Consider the following 17,163-nt stretch of genomic DNA (forward strand, 5'->3'; position numbering starts at 1 on the left):
GGTGATCTACTGGGAACACCACCCACCGGGAGGGGAGCTGTGCTACCCCTGGACGTGAGCGGTCAGCTGACCCACAGGGAGCCTGGGAGCTGGGACAACCCTTCAGAATGGCCCCACGGAGGGGGGTTGGCTGTCCCTGGGTGGCGTGGCCTTGGAGCAGCAATTCCTGGGGCGGAATTAGATGAGGGGTCAGCACAACATGCTGGGTAGCTGAGGACTGAGCTGGGGTTGTGGTGGAGCGGGTTGTGCCCAGAGCGAGCTGTAAGAGGTCTCTCTTCTCTTCAAAAGAAGAGCACACAATGCAACGTGGTGAAGGAGAGGGACAAAGACGGATGGGGGCAGGTTCTGTCAGCCACGGTGCCGGAGAAGGGGAGAAGAACCTGGCAGAAGGGGCAATTGTCTCCACTGGGTGGCTGCAATCGTGCAAGAGAGATTTTTTTTTTTTTACGTTTATTTATTTATTTGAGTGGGGGAGGGGCAGAGAGAAAGGGAGAGGGAATCCCAAGCAGTCTCCGTGCCCTCCGCGCAAAGCCCGATGTGGGGCTCGAACCCACACACCATAAGATCATGACCTGAGCTGAAATCGAGAGTCAGACGCTTAACAGACTGAGCCACCCAGGCGCCCCGTGCAAGGGATTTTTAACAAGAGGTTGGCCTTCATCACCACCCCCCAGGACTTGCATTTACGTGGAGTCTGGGTATTGTCATTGTACATCCACCAACAGTCTCCTTTCTCCCCTGCTCACAGTTTCTGACTCCTTGGTCCCATCACTTGTCCTGGACTATGCAGCCTGCCCCGTGTCTCTCCTGAATCCACCTTTTGGAACAGGAGGAGTGTGGCCGCTGCTACCTGAGCGACAGCTGGGTCTCTGCCCCTGGACAGAGTCACAGACGGACCATCACCCTTAAGGATCCGTTCTCTTGAGTCGACTGAGATCAGGGTTTTGGTCAGCTGTGAAGAAGGAACATTCCTATGAAGAAATGCTTCTTTAAACACAATCACGCTTCAGGATGATGCCAGCTTCCAGCCTGAGCTCCACCCCCTCAGAAGGAGTTTCTGCTGGGAGAACACTGCCCTGGGCACCCACCTCTCCATGTGCTTGAAGGTGAAGACGCTGCCAGTTACCCCCCCCCCCCCCCCCAAGACAGCAGCACCTGGTGAATCCAGCCACGGCCACCACCTTCCCCCTTGCACAATGGGAGGCCTGGCCCAAAGTGACACTGTTTGAACTCTGATTTCCTTTGGATAGTAAGAAGGAAAAACTCCCACTAAAATGTAGCCACCATGTCAACGTGAAGGGATAAATTTGAACGAACACACTTCGGTTAAAGCAGTTAAGATTATTTTGACTTTGCAGTGGTCATCTGCTTCGCCAGCATTTTTCCTGATGTCTACCTTTGAAGAAAGACCAGAGGGATCCCTGATTTTGAGGAATAAACATTTCAAAGGTATCCCACACATGAATAAACACGTACAGGGTCCGAGTCCCTGAAACCACTCTTTATCCTAATATTTATTTACTACAAGTCACAGAGAGGATGGTGACGGGTGATGGAGCAGCATAAAAAAAAATACTGAAAAACAGTTGGTAGGAAAGAACGGTTGCCTAGGAAACGAATGTCTGCCATCTCCGAAGGGGACCAAGCCGTGGATTCAAAGCAAAAAAAGTCACTTAAAAGAAAATTTCTAAAATTCCAAATTCCTTACCTTGCTTTTTTCCCTTGTGCTTTTCTTTTCCTTATCTTCCTTAGGTTTCTTGGGTTTCTTTGCCTTCTTTTTATTCTTTTTGTTTTTCTCCTCCTCTTCTTGGCTTGCAAGAATATCTTCAGTAACCTGGTAAGGAACACAAAATGAGCATCATGCTTTAATGGAGCCCCATCGGGATGAGGACTGGTTTTCCCGTCTGGAGGAAGTATGTGTGCTGATCAGTGCCCCCTCCCTCCCTGCCTTGCTCTGGGGCTCAAGGCAGACCCTCGTGGGGACATCGCTGGCTGCTGGCTGCCTCTGGCTGGATTTATCAGGCAGCCGTGGGATCTTGGGGGCGATTGAAAGGGAGGCTGGACATTTCTGAACCCAGTCCCAATGCAGGGGAGCTCACGGCTTCCTAGTGCCAGACCTGCTCACACTTTCCCCAGTGGAGCTGAGGCTACCTTGGTTTCCTGCCTGGACTCCGTGGGACAGGCGCCCTTCCAATAACTTTTCTTTTCTTTTTTTTCTTTAATTTTTTATGAAAAATTTTGAAAAAAAATATTTTGAGAGAGAGAGAGAGAGAGCGCACGAGCAGGGGAGGGGCAGAGAGACAGAGAGAGAGAGAATCCCAAGCAGGCTCTACACTATCAGCACAGAGCCCGATGAAGGGCTTGATCCCACGCACCGTGAGACAGGCTCCAGGCTCTGAGCTGTCAGCATACAGCCCGACCGGGGGCTCGAGCTCATGAAACACGAGATCATGACCTGAACTGACGTTGGACACTTAGCCACCCAGGCACCCCTCATGATTGGTTTCTTTCACTTGTGGCTTCATTTCTATTTCCTACAGTGACAAAACTCCATTTATTCTTCCCAAATTTTCAATATCTTTTAAGAAGTACCTGGTTCACATCAGATTAGCTTCATCAGAGAATTAGTAAAGGTTTGTGAAAAATCACACAATCCCTTCTGTGCAAGAGATGTTTGCTGAGCTCCCATTTGCTGTGGCCGAGAGCCATGAATTCTGGGAGATGTGAGGGTGCCGGTGATAGGACCCATTTCCTGTTAGACCCTGGGGCTCTGCCCATCACTGGTCACGTGACCGAGACAAGTGGCATGACCTCCCTAGGACCTAGTTTCCGAGTTTCATTTTCTGAAGTGAAGTCAGTACTCGCGTCCATTGCATATATGATAAACCAGACATGGTCCTAAGAGCGGCACAAAGACGAACTCATTTACTGCTAAATGCAGCCCAGGGATGGGAGCTGTCACCAACCTGTTTTGTCGGTAAGAGAACAGGGCACAAAGAGTTCATGCATGTGGCCAAGGACACACAGCTGGGGGGTGCAGAGCTGGGATCCAAAGAGGCACTAACCGGGATGAATTTCACAACACAGAAAGGAACGAGGCAAGGTGTGCCCAGCGTAGGTCGATTTATCCTATCATACAAAACGTATATAGTTCAATAAAAAAAAAAAAAATACTCTCCAGTTTCAGGATCCAAACATATGTCGTCCAAGTAAAAAAGACATATGAGGGAACGCCCAATGCCAAATTGAGGACAGTGGTTTCTTCTGGACGGCAGGGTATGCAATTAAACCAAAAGGCTAGTAGCATTTCACCTCTACTATGTTGTACTAAATCATCCTCCTGGGACCAGGGCTGCTTGTTACGCCTTGTTAGTGATTTACGACACTGCTGACGTTTATTTTCTAGTATTATATTTTTGTTATTTATACCTACGTGGCTTTTAGGAGCTTAGTTCAAACCTTTAAAAATATAAACGATACAGCTTTATTGTGAACCAAGCAGGATATTCCGGTCCCATCTGGACTTAAAAACAACACCACCACCATAGTCATTAGTCATGTGCCCTACTTCCCTCTATCCAGAGGTCTGCCCGTCCCCTAGGCTCTAGTGAAGCTCTCGTGGGATGAGGCTCACAGAAAGGGTGCTGGGGAGGGTGAGAGGTGACGTATGTGTTGCACACATTATATGGTAATAAAAAGGGTGTCTTTGGATGGAATTAAAAGTCTCTTGTCCAAGTAGTAATGTTTTCCTTGGGGATCAGGCTCGCCTCAACTCAGAGACCCAAATCATGGCCGCTCAGGACTTTTACGTTTGGAGCACTTATGGAGCATGAATATTTTTTTGGTCCTTGGAAGTCTGGAAGCTTTCAGAAACGTAAAGATAATTTTCAAAAAATAGCCCGATGTATAAAATGTGAGCGGCTATACAAAATGGTGACATCCTTATTTGTGGAACATACAATTCAGTGTATTTTTGAAAGCCTTTTCCATTGTATTATTTATTTCCTCCATATCCTTAGTTTATTAATTTGATGAATAAATACATTCACATGGCCCACAATTCAAGAACGACAGAAGAGCATGTAGTGAAATGTTCCATTCCCATGCTGTGAGCCGGTCAGCTTTCTAAAGCCAGCCTCAATTCCTTGGAGATACTTCTGGAGACATTTTATATAGCTCTATGCAAATATATGTGCACACACACACACACACATGGCTGTGTTATGTTTGCCAATGGTGTGAAATGGTGTGTGATTGGAGTTTGTCTTTTTTTTAAGCCAATGTTGGATTTATTTTGTTCTTGGTTTTTTCTTTTTTTTTTTAAGATCTTTTTTTTGAGTGAGAGAGACAGTGTATGTGCTTGAGAGTGGGGGGAGAGGGTAGAGAGAGAGAAAGAAGAGAGAGAGAGAGAAGGAGAGAGAGAGAGAGAGAGAGAGAGAGAGAGAGAGAGAGAGAATCTTAAGCAGGCCCCCTGCTCAGCCTAGAGCCCGACGTGAGGCTTGATCCCCTGACCCTGGGATCATGACCTGAGCCAGAATCAAGAGTTGGGCGCTCAACCAACTAAGCCACCCAGGTGCCCCTCCTCTTGAGTTTCAACCCTAGCAAAATCTTCCAAAGTACACAAATGTGTACACAGGTATACACACAAACACATAATATAAACATAGACTGGTCATTCTATACAAACGTCAGTGTATCGTACCCACTGTCCTTGTGAGCTTTTCTCCTGATAATGTCCTGGCCGTCTTTCCTTTGCAGTGCGTAAAGGGCTTCCTTGTTCTTTTTTTTATAGGTGTAGTGTCGATTATCTGGCTGTTGTTCCCCATTGTTTGCTTTCACTAGCAACGCTGCACGAGTAAGTGCATGCAAATATCATTTGGCAGGTGTGTGGGCCTATCTGCAGGATGAGTTCCTAGTATGCTGGGTCAAGGGCATGTCCATTTGTAATGCAGTCCCACTGCCCCCTTCGGGCTGCCAACTTCTACTCTGCCAGCAGTGCAAGGGGGTGCTTCTTTCCTTATATGCTCTGACATGGTGTGACCCCATGTATTTATGTTTGCTACCCGAACGGCTGAGAAAATGGTATGTCACTGGAGTTGTTTCTCGATAGCAGTGCTGAATTTATCTTGCTCACGCTCTTCAACTTTAGCAAAACCTCCCAAAGTCAGAAGGACCCTTTATTGATTTGCTAAGGCAGCCGCCATGTTTTCAGGAAACTGTGGGGCCTGAGGGCCAAATCTGGCCCCGCCACCTGGTTTCTTTCACAATAATATATATCATAATGTAATTTTTTGAGGCATGTTTTACATAGCATGTATTCACACATTCCAAGGGTACAATTCAATTGTTTTTAGTGGATACACCAAGTTGTGCAACCATCACCATGAATCCGATTTAGAACATTTCCATCACCCCAGTGTGAGCCCCTCATGTCTGTGGTCAGTCCCTTTGCTTTTCCTTCACAGGAAAATTTCCTTGACAGGCAAATGCTAATCTCCTCCCTGCCTCCATACAGTCACTTTATCTGGATGTTTCCTGTAAATGGAATCATATAATGTGTGGTCTCTTAGGTCTGGTTCCTTTGCGTTTGCATCATGTTTTCGAGGTCTACCCATGTTGCGGTGTATCTCAAGTGATTTTTCCTTTTTTATCGCCAAATAATATTCCTTTGCATGGACGCACCACATCTGCCCTATCCAGTGATGAGATATTTAAGTTGTTCCAAAGTTTTGGCTATTATGAATAATAGTCTCATGAATGTTCGTACATAAACTTTTTTCTGTGGACATATTTTCATTTCTCTTGGATAGAGGCCCGAGAGTGGGCTGCTGGGTCATTTGGCATGTTTATATTTAACTTTTTTTTTTTAAAGTAGGCTTCAGGGGTGCCTGGGAGGCTCAGTCAGTTAAGTGTATGACTTTGGCTCAGGTCATGATCTCACAGTTCATGAGTTCGAGCCCCGTGTCGGGCTCTGTGCTGACAGCTCGGAGCCTGGAGCCTCCTTCAGATTCTGTGTCTCCCTCTCTCTGCCCCTCCCCAGCTCAGGCTCTGTCTGTCTCTCTCTCAAAAATAATAAATAAAAACAAACCTTTAAAAAAAAACTAGTGAAGTAGGCCTCATACCCAATGTGGAGCCCAATGAGGGGCTTGAACGGAGATCAAGATCTGAGCTGGGATCAAGAGTTGGACACTTAACCGACTGAGCCACCCAGGCACTCCTATATCTAACTTTAAAGAAACTGACAAACTTTTCTCAAAGTGGCCCCACCATTTTGTGTTCCTACCAGCACCACAGGAGGGTTCCCTTTTCTCTGCACCCTCAACATTTGTTATTGTGTGTCCTCTTGATTGTCACCATCCTAGTGGGTATGAAATGGTCTCGTTGCAGGATTCATTCATTCATTTATTTATTTATTATTTATTTATTTAAAGTTTAGTTAACACACAGTGCAATATTGGTTTCAGGAGTAGAATTCAGTGACTCATCTCTTACATACAACACCCAGTGCTCGCCATTACAAGTGCCTTCCTTAATGCCCGTCACTGATTTAGCCCATCCCCCACCCACTTCTGTCCATCAATCCTCAGTTTGTTCTCTATCATCGAGTCTTCTGTGGTTTGTTTCCCTCTCTTTTCTCCCCCCCCCCTTTCCATATGTTCAGCTGTTTTCTTTCTCTCTTTTTTTAATGTTTATTTATTTTTGAGAGAGAGACACACGGAGTGTGAGCAGGAGAGGGGCAGAGAGAGAGGGAGACACAGAATCCGAAGCAGGCTGCAGGCTCTGAGCCATCAGCACAGAGCCCGATGCAAGGCTTGAACTCACGAACCGTGAGATCATGACCTGAGCCGAAGTCGGACGCTTAACCGACTGAACCTCCCAGGCGTCCCTCATCTGTTTTACTTCTTAAATTCCACATGAGTGAAATCATACGGTACTTGTCTTTATCTGACTTCTGACTGACTTATTTCACTTAGCATAATACATTCTAGCTCCATCCATGTCATTGCAAATGGCAAGATTTCATTCTTTTTGTTGGCTGAGTAATATTCCACTGTATATATCTATATGCCACATCTTCTTTATCCATTCATCAGTTGATGGACATTTGGGCAGTCTCCATAGTTTGCCTATTGTTGATAGGGCTGCTCTAAAGCATTGGGGTGCATGTATCCCTTCAAATCTGTATTTTTGTAACTTTTGGGTAAATATCTAATAGTGCAATTGCTGGATCATAAGGTAGTTCTATTTTTAGTTTTTTTGAGAAACCTCCACACTGCTATCCAGAGTGGCTGTACCAGTTTGCATTTCCACCAGCAGTGCAAGAGGGCCCCCCTTTCTCTGTATCCTTGCCAACACTTGTTGTTTCTTACGTTGTTAATTTTGGGCATTTGGACAGGTGTGAGGTGGTATCTCATCATGATTTTGATTTGTGCTTCCCTGATGATGAGTGATGCCGAGGATCTTTTCATGTGTCTGTCGGCCATCTGGATGTCTTCTCTGGAAAAGTGTCTATTCGTGTCTTCTGCTCATTTCTTTGCTGGGTTGTTTGTTTTTTGGGTGTTGAGTTTGATAAGTTCTTTATAGATTTTGGGCACCAACTCTTTATCAGCTATGTCAGTTGCAAATATTTTCTCCCATTCCGTAGGCTGCCTTTTTGTTTTGTTGATTGTTTCCTTCACTTTTCAAAAGCTTTTTATCTGGATGAAGGCCCAATGGTTCACGTTTGCTTTTGTTTCCCTTACCTTAGACGACATGTCTAGTAAGAAGTTGCTATGGCCGAGGTCAAAGAGGTTGCTGCCTGTGCTCTCTTCTAGGATTTTTTCCTGTCTCACATTTAGGTCTTTCATCCATTTTGAATTTATTTTTGGGTATGGCATAAGAAAGTGGCCCAGTTTTATTCTGCACGTTGCTGTCCAGTTTTCTCAGCACCATTTGTTGAAGAGACTATCTTTTTTCCATTGGATATTCTTTCCTGCTTTGTTGAAGCAACTGTATGTTGACCATACAACTGTGGGTTCATAGCAGTTTTAAGTTTTATCTCCCTAGTGACTAATGGTGTCAAGCATCTTTTCCTGTGCTAATTAGCTATTCCTATACGATCCATTGTGCACGGTCTTCAAGTCTTTTGCCCGTTCTTTGACTGAATAGGCTTCTTATTGAGACGTTAGAGTTCTTTGTTTATCCTGGATCTAAATCCCTTTCCAGATATGTCTGAAGACATACCTTCCCCCAGTCTGTTTTTGTCTTTGCATTTTTTTGATGGCATCTTTTGAGGTGTAAGATTTTTGAATTTTGATGAGGTTCAATTGAGCAATGGCTGTTAGTTCAGTTCTAATTTGCGTTTCTGTTATAGGCATGGGGTTGATGATCTTTTCATATTCTGAACATCTTTTATTATGTTTCAAACCCATTTACATTTTCTTTTCTGAGAACTGCCTGTTCATATCCTTTGGCTTTTTAAAATATCAGGTTATTGATCTTTTTTTTACGGACCTGCAGGAGCTCTTTATATATGAAAACAATGACCTCCTGTGTGTGATGCTTATTACAAGTAATTATCCTACTGTGTCATTGGTCATTGGACTTCACTTGGGGTTGGTTTTGCCACGTGGGTTAGAAACTGTGTGTGTGTCATTTAAAATTTCATTTTTTTCTTCTATGACTCCTGGGTTGTGCAGCAGAGGTAGAAATGTCTTTCTCACTCTGAGGTTATGACATTTCTTCCTTGGCTTCTTCTAGTTCTTTTGTGTTTTTGTTTTGTTTGGCGTTTACATCTTTGATCCATCTGGAAGCATTCTGGTAGAAGCTATAAAGAAACAGGGATTTAATTTTCTTCTTTTTTTCAGATGATGACCTGCTTATTCTAATACTATTTATTAAGTGGTCTTTTCTCCCCCTTACCCAAGAAAGGTGAGATGCCATCTTTATTATGGACTAAATTTGCGTAAATTTGGGTATATTTCTTGATTTCCTATTCTTTTTCATTGATGCGTCTTTTTAGTTATTTGCCTCTTTCAATGGGCTCTTTAAAAAATTTTCTTTTCAACCGACTGAGCCACCCAGGCGCCCCTAGTAAAAGAAATTAAAAAAAAATTTTTTTTTTACATTTACTTATTTTTGAGAGACAGAGAGAGACAGAGCACAAGTGGGGGAGGGGTAGAGAGAGAGGGAGACACAGAATCTGAAGCAGGCTCCAGGCTCAGAGCTGTCAGCCCAGAGCCCGACGCGGGGCTCGAACTCACAAACCGCGAGATCATGACCTGAGCCGAAGTTAGACGCTTAACTGACTGAGCCACCGAGGCCCCCGCAATGGGCTCTCAATGACACGGTTCAATACTGGGTAGGGCTAGTTTCTTCTCATCACATTGTGCTTTTGGAATTTTATTGGTTATTCTTGGGTATTGACTTTCTATTTAAAGTTTAAAATCAGGTTGGTCACGGGGCATCTGGGTGGCTCAGTTGGTTGAATGTCTGACTTTGGCTTAGGTCATGATCTCACAGTTTGTGGGTTCAAGCCCCACGTCCGGCTCTGTGCTGACAGCTCAGAGCCTGGAGGCTGCTTTGGATTCTGTGTCTCCCTCTCTTTCTTCCCCTCCCCTGCCTGTTCTCTCTCTCTGTTTCTCTCAAAAATAAATAAAATAAATATAAATTAAAAAACAGGAAAATCAGGTTGGTCACATTCTGTGAGGCCTGCCCACCCCACCTCCACCATAATGCCACTGGTATTTTTGTTTGGATCGTAGTACACATACAGATGAAGTTTGGGAGAGCTGACGTATTTACGGTGCTGCGTATCCCTGCCTAAGAACACAGGGTGCTTTTATCTCTTGTCCTCTGCATCCCTCACAGCGTTTTGAACTTTTCTTCGCCTAGAACACACATTTATTATTAAGTTTGTTCCTGGGTGCCTTATTGTTTTGTTGCTGTTGCTGTTGAAAACGGACCGTTTTGTTCTACTTTCTTTCCAGCCGCTGTTTGCACACACCAACGCTTTCGCTCTCTGTAACTCCCCGTCTTCCTTCTCGTACTGTGTGAAGGGCTGTTCAGTTTATTCTCATTGGTCTTCTACGTGTAGAGCAAACCTGCAAAAAGTGTCCGCTTTGCCTCTTCCGTTCTAATTTCTCTATCTCTACGTTCTTTCTCGTGTCCCGCCGTGCTTGATAGATCCTAGGGGACAGTGGTGACAATGGCCACCCTTGTATTTTTCATGACATTGGTGGGATTGTCGCTTGTGAATTTCATTAAGCGCAATATTAGATCTTGAGCCAAGAAATACTTTGTCACGTTAAAGAAGTATCCCTATATTCTGATTTTTTTGGTTTGTTTCATAATATCACAAATGGCTGTTGAATTTGTTTTTTTAATATTTATTTATTTTAACATTTATTTACCTTTGAGAGAGAGAAACAGCACCAACAGGGGAGGGGAAGAGAGAGAAACACACACAGAATCTGAAGCGGGTTCCAGGCTCTGGGCTGTCAGTGGTTCTGGCGTGCTGATATTTTGGTTTGAATTTTTGCATTAAAACTTGTAACGAAGACTGGTCTGTGGTTCTATTTGTCCTCAGCCTTTCTGGGGAGTTGGTAGCAATGGGATTATGCTCACTTCGTAGCAAGTGTTTGCACTGTTTGTTTTTTACAAACGTAAAGTTGACTCTTTAGGTACATGCGACCATGCTTGTGCTTGGCCTGTCTCTTCATCCTCCTCCTTCTGTTAGCGACGACTGTTACGACCTCCTGCAAGATTTCCACGTGCGCCGCCTGAGGCACACGACGCACGTCACCTCATCTAACCATCACATCAGCCCCGGGAAGGAGGCACCGCTGGGATGTCCATTTGCGGAGGAGAAAACCGAGGTGCGAGGGGAGGCTGTGGGCGTAGCGAGTGCTGGGACTCTGGTTCATCATCACTACGCTGTCCCCAGTCTTCATTCACCTATCTTTAAAAGTCACGCTGCCTCAGGGCACCTGGGTGGCTCAGTCCGTTAAGCATCTGACTCTTGGGTTTCAGCTCAGGTCACCATCTCGTGGTTCATGAGATCGAGCCCTGAGTCGGGCTCTGTGCTGACAGCGCGGAGCCTGCTTGGGATTCTCTCTCACGCGCACTCTCTGCCCCTCCAGGGCTCATGCTCGTGCTCTCTCTCAAAAATAAATAAACATTAAAAGAAAGTCCTGCTGCCTTGCGGCTGGCCTCCTTTGCTTTATTTTAATGTATTAACTGGAGATCCTCAGTTTCTTTTGTTTTTAGTAGACATCAGCCCTACTTGTGAACGTCTCTTGTACACGATGTAGACACGGCACCAACTTTCTTCCTCCTGAGATCACTCCCTTTCTAAACTAACACGAAATGCATTTGGGGCCTGGCCGTGGGCTTTCAGGACACAGCGTGTGCCTGACAACGTAGCTGCAGAGACAAGACCTAACCGTGTAAAAACGAGAAATGGCACCAAGTCGAAATGATAGCCACTCAAGGCAGGGTTTGATGGGCTGGGGGGGTTATGTGGTCGCTGAGTTCCGAGGAGGACAGGAGTCTGCAGGAGGGCGGAGCGAAGGCTGGGGAGCTGAGGTCAGCTTCTGATGGGGGGTGGGGGGGAAGAGCGCTTCCCTCTGACCCCGAGGGCTCACTCAGGGGAGCACAGGGTGGGGTGGGAGGCCATTAGTGCTGAGGGTGAGAAACCCTGACCTGTAGCATGGCTTTTACCTCTGCGTAGTGCTTCGTGTTCCTTAATTGGGTCCCTCCTAAGGAGCATTAGTCTGTTTTCTTTGTCAGTGCTACAAATGGAGCAGACACGGACAGCTGGTTCAGCCATGTGTATGGCAGGGGGCAGCAAATCACACCGCAGGGGCCAAATCCGGCCTGCTGCCCAGTTTGTAAATAAAGTTTTATTGGAACACAGCCATGCCCATTCGTTACCTACTGTCCGTGTTCACTTCCATGCTAGGATGGCAGAGTTGAGCAGCTGTGGCACAGAATGTTGTTCCATAGCCTCAAATATTGACCATTTGGCCCTTTATGGAAAAAGTTTGTTGGCTCCGATCTACGGAAACTTGTCTTATCTTGTGCTTGGAGTAAATTCCTTGAATAGCGTTTATGGGTCAAAGAGTATACTCATTAAACATTTCATATTTACTTGGCCCACGTCCCTCAAGAATGTCATGCTAATTTACGCATTTATGTATCCAGCCACAGCGGATGAGAGTGGCTTTTCTCTACGTGCTCACCAACTCCAGTGATGACCGTGACTTAAAATTTTTACCAACCCTATAGGTGAAAAGAGATATAGTGACATTATTTTACATTTAAGTCTCGATGCTAGTGAGTTTTAAAATTTTTTAACGTTTTATTTATTTTTGGGACAGAGAGAGACAGAGCATGAACGGGGGAGGGGCAGAGAGAGAGAGGGAGACACAGAATCGGAAACAGGCTCCAGGCTCTGAGCCATCAGCCCAGAGCCCGACGCGGGGCTCGAACTCACGGACCGCGAGATCGTGACCTGGCTGAAGTCGGACGCTTAACCGACTGTGCCACCCAGGCGCCCCTTAAAATTTTTTAAATTAAGGTAACATTTTCCCCCCTGCTTTTCTACTGGGCTGTTTAGATTTTTCTTAGTATTTTCTAAGAACTCTTTACGTATGAAAGATAGCTACTGTCACCTATGTCGCAAATATTTTCTCCAGTTCATCGTATGATTTTAATTTGAATTATGCTATATATTTGTTTGCCATTTGAGCTTTATGTAGTCAAGTATACCAGCTTGAGTGTATCAGTATGAGTTTCACTTTTAATGGCAATGCTTGTGGTACTCTACTGTTGGGTATGATGCAAATCTTCTCTTGGTTTCCATGATAAATACGCTGAGGTTAAGAATGGTTTTCCTATTGGGGCGCCTGGGTGGCTCAGTCAGTTAAGCGTCTAACTTCGGCTCAGGTCATGACCTCGCAGTCCGTGGGTTCGAGCCCCGTGTCGGGCTCTGTGCTGACAGCTCGGAGCCTGGAGCCCGCTTTGGATTCTGTGTCTCCCTCTCTCTCTTTACCCCTCCCCCACTTGTGCTCTGTCTCCCTCTGTCTCTCAAAAATAAATGAATATAAAAACAAAAAAAAAAAAAGAATGTTTTTTCTATTTATAGTTTATTGAGACATCTCTAAAAATAGCTCTAAGGGTGCCTGGGTGGCTCAGCTGGTTAAGCATCTGACCCTTGGTTTTTGGCTCAGGTCATGATCTTGCAGTTCGTGAGTTTGAGCCCCACGTCGTGCTCTGTGCTGACAGCGTGGAGCCTGCTTGGGATTCTCTCTCTGCCCCTCCCCTGCCCATGCATGAAATAAACTTTAAAAATAAATAAATTAATAAAAATAGCTTTAGCAGTCAATTGCATCAGACGACACTGGAGCATCTATAGAGATGTTTCTCTGGAAGAGTGTCAGTATGCAAAGAGCTGAGTCCGGACGGTGAGCAGAAACTAAGTGGGGGAAGAGGGGCAGAAGGCCACCCTGGGATGAGAGGAGGGCACGACGCACACAAAGGCACCACAGATGCCGTGACACGAGGCATGAGGAGGGTGGGCGAGTGGCCGCTGGAGTCCGTGGCAGGAAGGTGGGGGCAGGAGACGACCCTGAGAGGCAAGCAGGGGCCAGAGCATAAAGGGGCCCTTGAAGTCAAACTGCTCAGAATTTACCAAGAAAGTGAGCCCCACGCGTTGTCACGTCTCTTTGAAAGGCAAGATGGGAGAAAGAAGGAATTCATTTTGAAATAAATTTAAAAGTACGTCATTGGCGAAACCCCAAAAGTAGTTCCCTGTGAACACGTGTCGGGAAATAACCCAAACCTAGTAACACTACGAACCCATCCAGCTTACGCTTCAAAAGAAACGCGGTTGCAGTATATTTATGTTTCATTTCTCAAGCGTGTTCGTACCTGTTGTGGGGTCTTGTTGGAGAAAATAATAGCTGACCCTCCTTCTTCTACACGAGGGTAGTCAGGAAACGTGCCTGTTAAGTTCCTGAGGAAGCAAAAGAGGGAGATTAAGTAGAAATGAACTCTGTAATTCAGAACGTAATACAGAACTCCCCTCTGTAATATTTCCCACTAGCTGGCTCTGCTTACGCTCATTTAAATGAGTGACGGTTGAGGAGCCGGGGTGGCTCGGTCGGTTGAGCGTCCGACTTCAGATCAGGCCATGGTCTGGCAGTTCGTGAGTTCGAGCCCCACGTCGGGCTCTGCGTTAACAGACAGCTCGGAGCCCGGAGCCTGCTTTGGGTTCTGTGTCTCCTCCTCTCTCTCTGTCCCTCCCTGCTCACGTTCTGCCTCTCTCTGTCTCTCAAAAACAAAGTTTAAAAAAAAATTAAAAAAAAATAAATGAGTGATGGTTGTCAGCGTGGAAGCTCCCTGCCCGTCGCGGCCGGACACGCTGCCTCCGAGGAGTGGAGAGACCTCGGAGACGTTCCTAGAGGTTTGTTTCCTCCAGGTAATTTTTACTCGGAGACAGACACCCCTCTCTTGAAAACAGATTTTTAAAATGATTGAGACACTCTGTGCTTAAGTTAGGAATGAAGACAGAAGCACAAATCATTTCTTCCTGTTTAAAATTTAGAATAAACACAGGGTTTTGAAACTAAACAGAAGGATAGAGCTGTTTGGATGACAAATTTACTAACGGTGCACGAGATACATGGACACGCTCTTAAGTTTCCGTAAGGCTAAGGCTCCATTTTGCACGGGCTCCAAATAGTTTTTTGTGTCACCGTGTAATTTTTACCTTTCAAAAAGCAGAGTTTGCAATTTATTAAAAAAATTTTTTTTTAACGTTTATTCATTTTTGAGAGACAGAGAGAGACAGGGCATGAGTGGGGAGGGGCAGAGAGAGAGAGAGAGAGAGAGAGAGAGAGGCAGACACAGAATCCGAAGCGGGCTCCAGGCTCTGAGCCATCAGCACAGAGACCGATGGGGGGCTTGAACCCACAGACCGCAAAATCATGACCTGAGCCGAAGTTGGCCGCTCAACCAACCGACTGAGCCACTCAGGCGCCCCGCAGACTTGGCAATTGAATCTTGAGGAATTTTGCGAGGGGTGTGTGTGGTTACTATTTTTACGTGCCTGGGGGTCTACTGAGGCAGAGAAACTAAGGGTTAGAGGAGACAGCCGTGCTGAAGATGAGTCTACAACAGTGGTTCTCAAACATTTGCCCTTTGGAGCCCTTTATACTCTTAGAATTTCTGAGCATCTCAAAGAGCTCTTGTTTATGTGAGTTCTAGCTACAAGTATTTACTGTGTTAGATACTAAAACGGAGAAATTTCTAAAACGTGCATTTTAAATTCACTTAATAACAACACTGACAAACCCCTTATATGTTCACGTAAGTAACATCTTTAGTACATGTCCGAAAACAAACAAAAATAGAAGAGTGTTACTGTTCTGCATCTTTGAAGCCTTTTTAACGCCTGGCTTGGGCGTTAGCTGGCCGCTCCTATCTGCTTCCGTATTCGTTCTGCTGCCACACGCTGTTTCGGTTGAAGTTGGGCAAGAAAACCTGTCCTCACGTTCGCCACATTTCGTCATTCATTAGCAATTCCGCCGATCTCAAAACCAAAAGCCTGAGTAATGGGAAGCTCTCAGGCTCACAGGGGTGATCACAAGAGTTCCAAAAATGTAATTTCTGCCATGTCAGGTTTTCCTTCAGGCTCATTTGGTTCACTTTTTTGAGAATCGGGCAGTTGTTTGCTCCATCAAGAATGATGTTCCATGAAACGTGGCTGGTTCGGCTGAAAGCACACGGCTCCACAGGTGTGCGTCCAGATAGCCAGCACACTCGGCGTGCGGCCAAAAGCATTCAGCGCACTTCTGATTTCATCAGGCGGAATATTAAAAAGCTGTGTAGTCAAGGGTTAAGTCTTTTTTTTTTTAATGTTGATTCACTTATTTTTGACATTGAGAGGGTGTGAGTGGGGGAGGGGCACAGAGAGGGAGACACAGAATCAGAAGAAGGCTCCAGGCTCCGAGCTGTCGGCACAGAGCCCGATGCGGGGCTCGAACCCACAAACCGCAGGATCATGACCCTGAGCCGAAGTGGGACACTTGACTGACTGAGCCACCCAGGTGCCCCAATTGCCAAGTCTTCTTAATACGATTACTTTTTACCGTGTCCTCAAGGATACTGTTAAATGAAACCTTTTTTTTGAAAGGCACATGCATGGTGGTGAGGGCTGACTCTGAATTGGGGCTGCTGCTTGGTTCATGCTTAGGAGTCAACACCCCTGCTGGCTGTTGCCCCATTGTTTCCACAGGATTACTCTTCAAGCATTTTAAAACAGTCACATCATTGTCTGCACAAAATATCTCAGGTCTCCTGAGCCTTTTCTTTGGGCTCATTTAATAGGATCATGACTCAGCTCCTTAGCTTTGCTTTGAAAAGCACTGAACACGATGGGGCGTATGTGGCCAAATGAAAGGGCAGGATGATGGTAGGAGATCACGTGCTAAGTGACATTGACACTAAGTCACATTGCTTAGTGATATTGTCACTAGACTAGACTAGACTAATGTCTAGTCTAGACATAGACTAGACTATGTCACATGCTAAGTGACATTCTGTCAATGGAGCTACCATCATTGTAGCTACCTTGGTGGACTCATGTACTCATTTACCCATCCATTCATCCATCCATCCATCCATCCATCCATCCATCCATCTAATCTATCCATCCACCCATCCACCCACCCATCCATCCATCCATCCATCCGTCCATCCATCCATCTATCCACTATCCCTCCATCATCCATCCATCCACCCACCCATCCATCTATCCGTCCATCTGTCCATCCATCCATCCATCCCTCCATCATCCCTCCATCCATCCATCCATCCATCCATCCATCCATCCATCCAATCTATCCAACCATCCATCTATTCATATGGTCAATCAACACACACCTGATTAGTACCAATGAGATTCTGGATGTAGTGATGGGAGACAGTGATTTGAAGATTGAAATGTCAGCCGTTGCCCTGATGCTCTCACCTTCCACAATCACATGGCTGATGCATGTATTTGACTTCAGACACTGCTTGTTCACAAGACTCAAATCTCAAATCTTATTAAACTGCCTGACCACAGTCTATCTTGTTCTGTGCTTCACTTGGCCTTGACAGGTTAAAAAGTATGAATAC

The 17,163-nt window shown here is 45.6% G+C and overlaps 1 protein-coding gene across 1 annotated transcript in view; it reads right to left on the reverse strand.

Annotated features, from left to right (window-relative positions):
• IQCA1 (IQ motif containing with AAA domain 1) overlaps positions 1-17,163 on the reverse strand; it is a 155,263-nt gene that overhangs the window by 75,711 nt on the left and 62,389 nt on the right. The window contains exons 7-8 of the mRNA XM_047846555.1: positions 13,912-13,996; positions 1,709-1,834 (exon numbers count right to left, since the gene is read on the reverse strand). Coding sequence (XP_047702511.1) covers positions 1,709-1,834; positions 13,912-13,996 — 211 coding nt within the window. The remainder of the gene's footprint in view (positions 1-1,708; positions 1,835-13,911; positions 13,997-17,163) is intronic.

This window comes from Prionailurus viverrinus, unplaced genomic scaffold (assembly GCF_022837055.1).
Source record: "Prionailurus viverrinus isolate Anna unplaced genomic scaffold, UM_Priviv_1.0 scaffold_39, whole genome shotgun sequence".
Classification (NCBI taxonomy): Eukaryota; Metazoa; Chordata; class Mammalia; order Carnivora; family Felidae; genus Prionailurus; species Prionailurus viverrinus.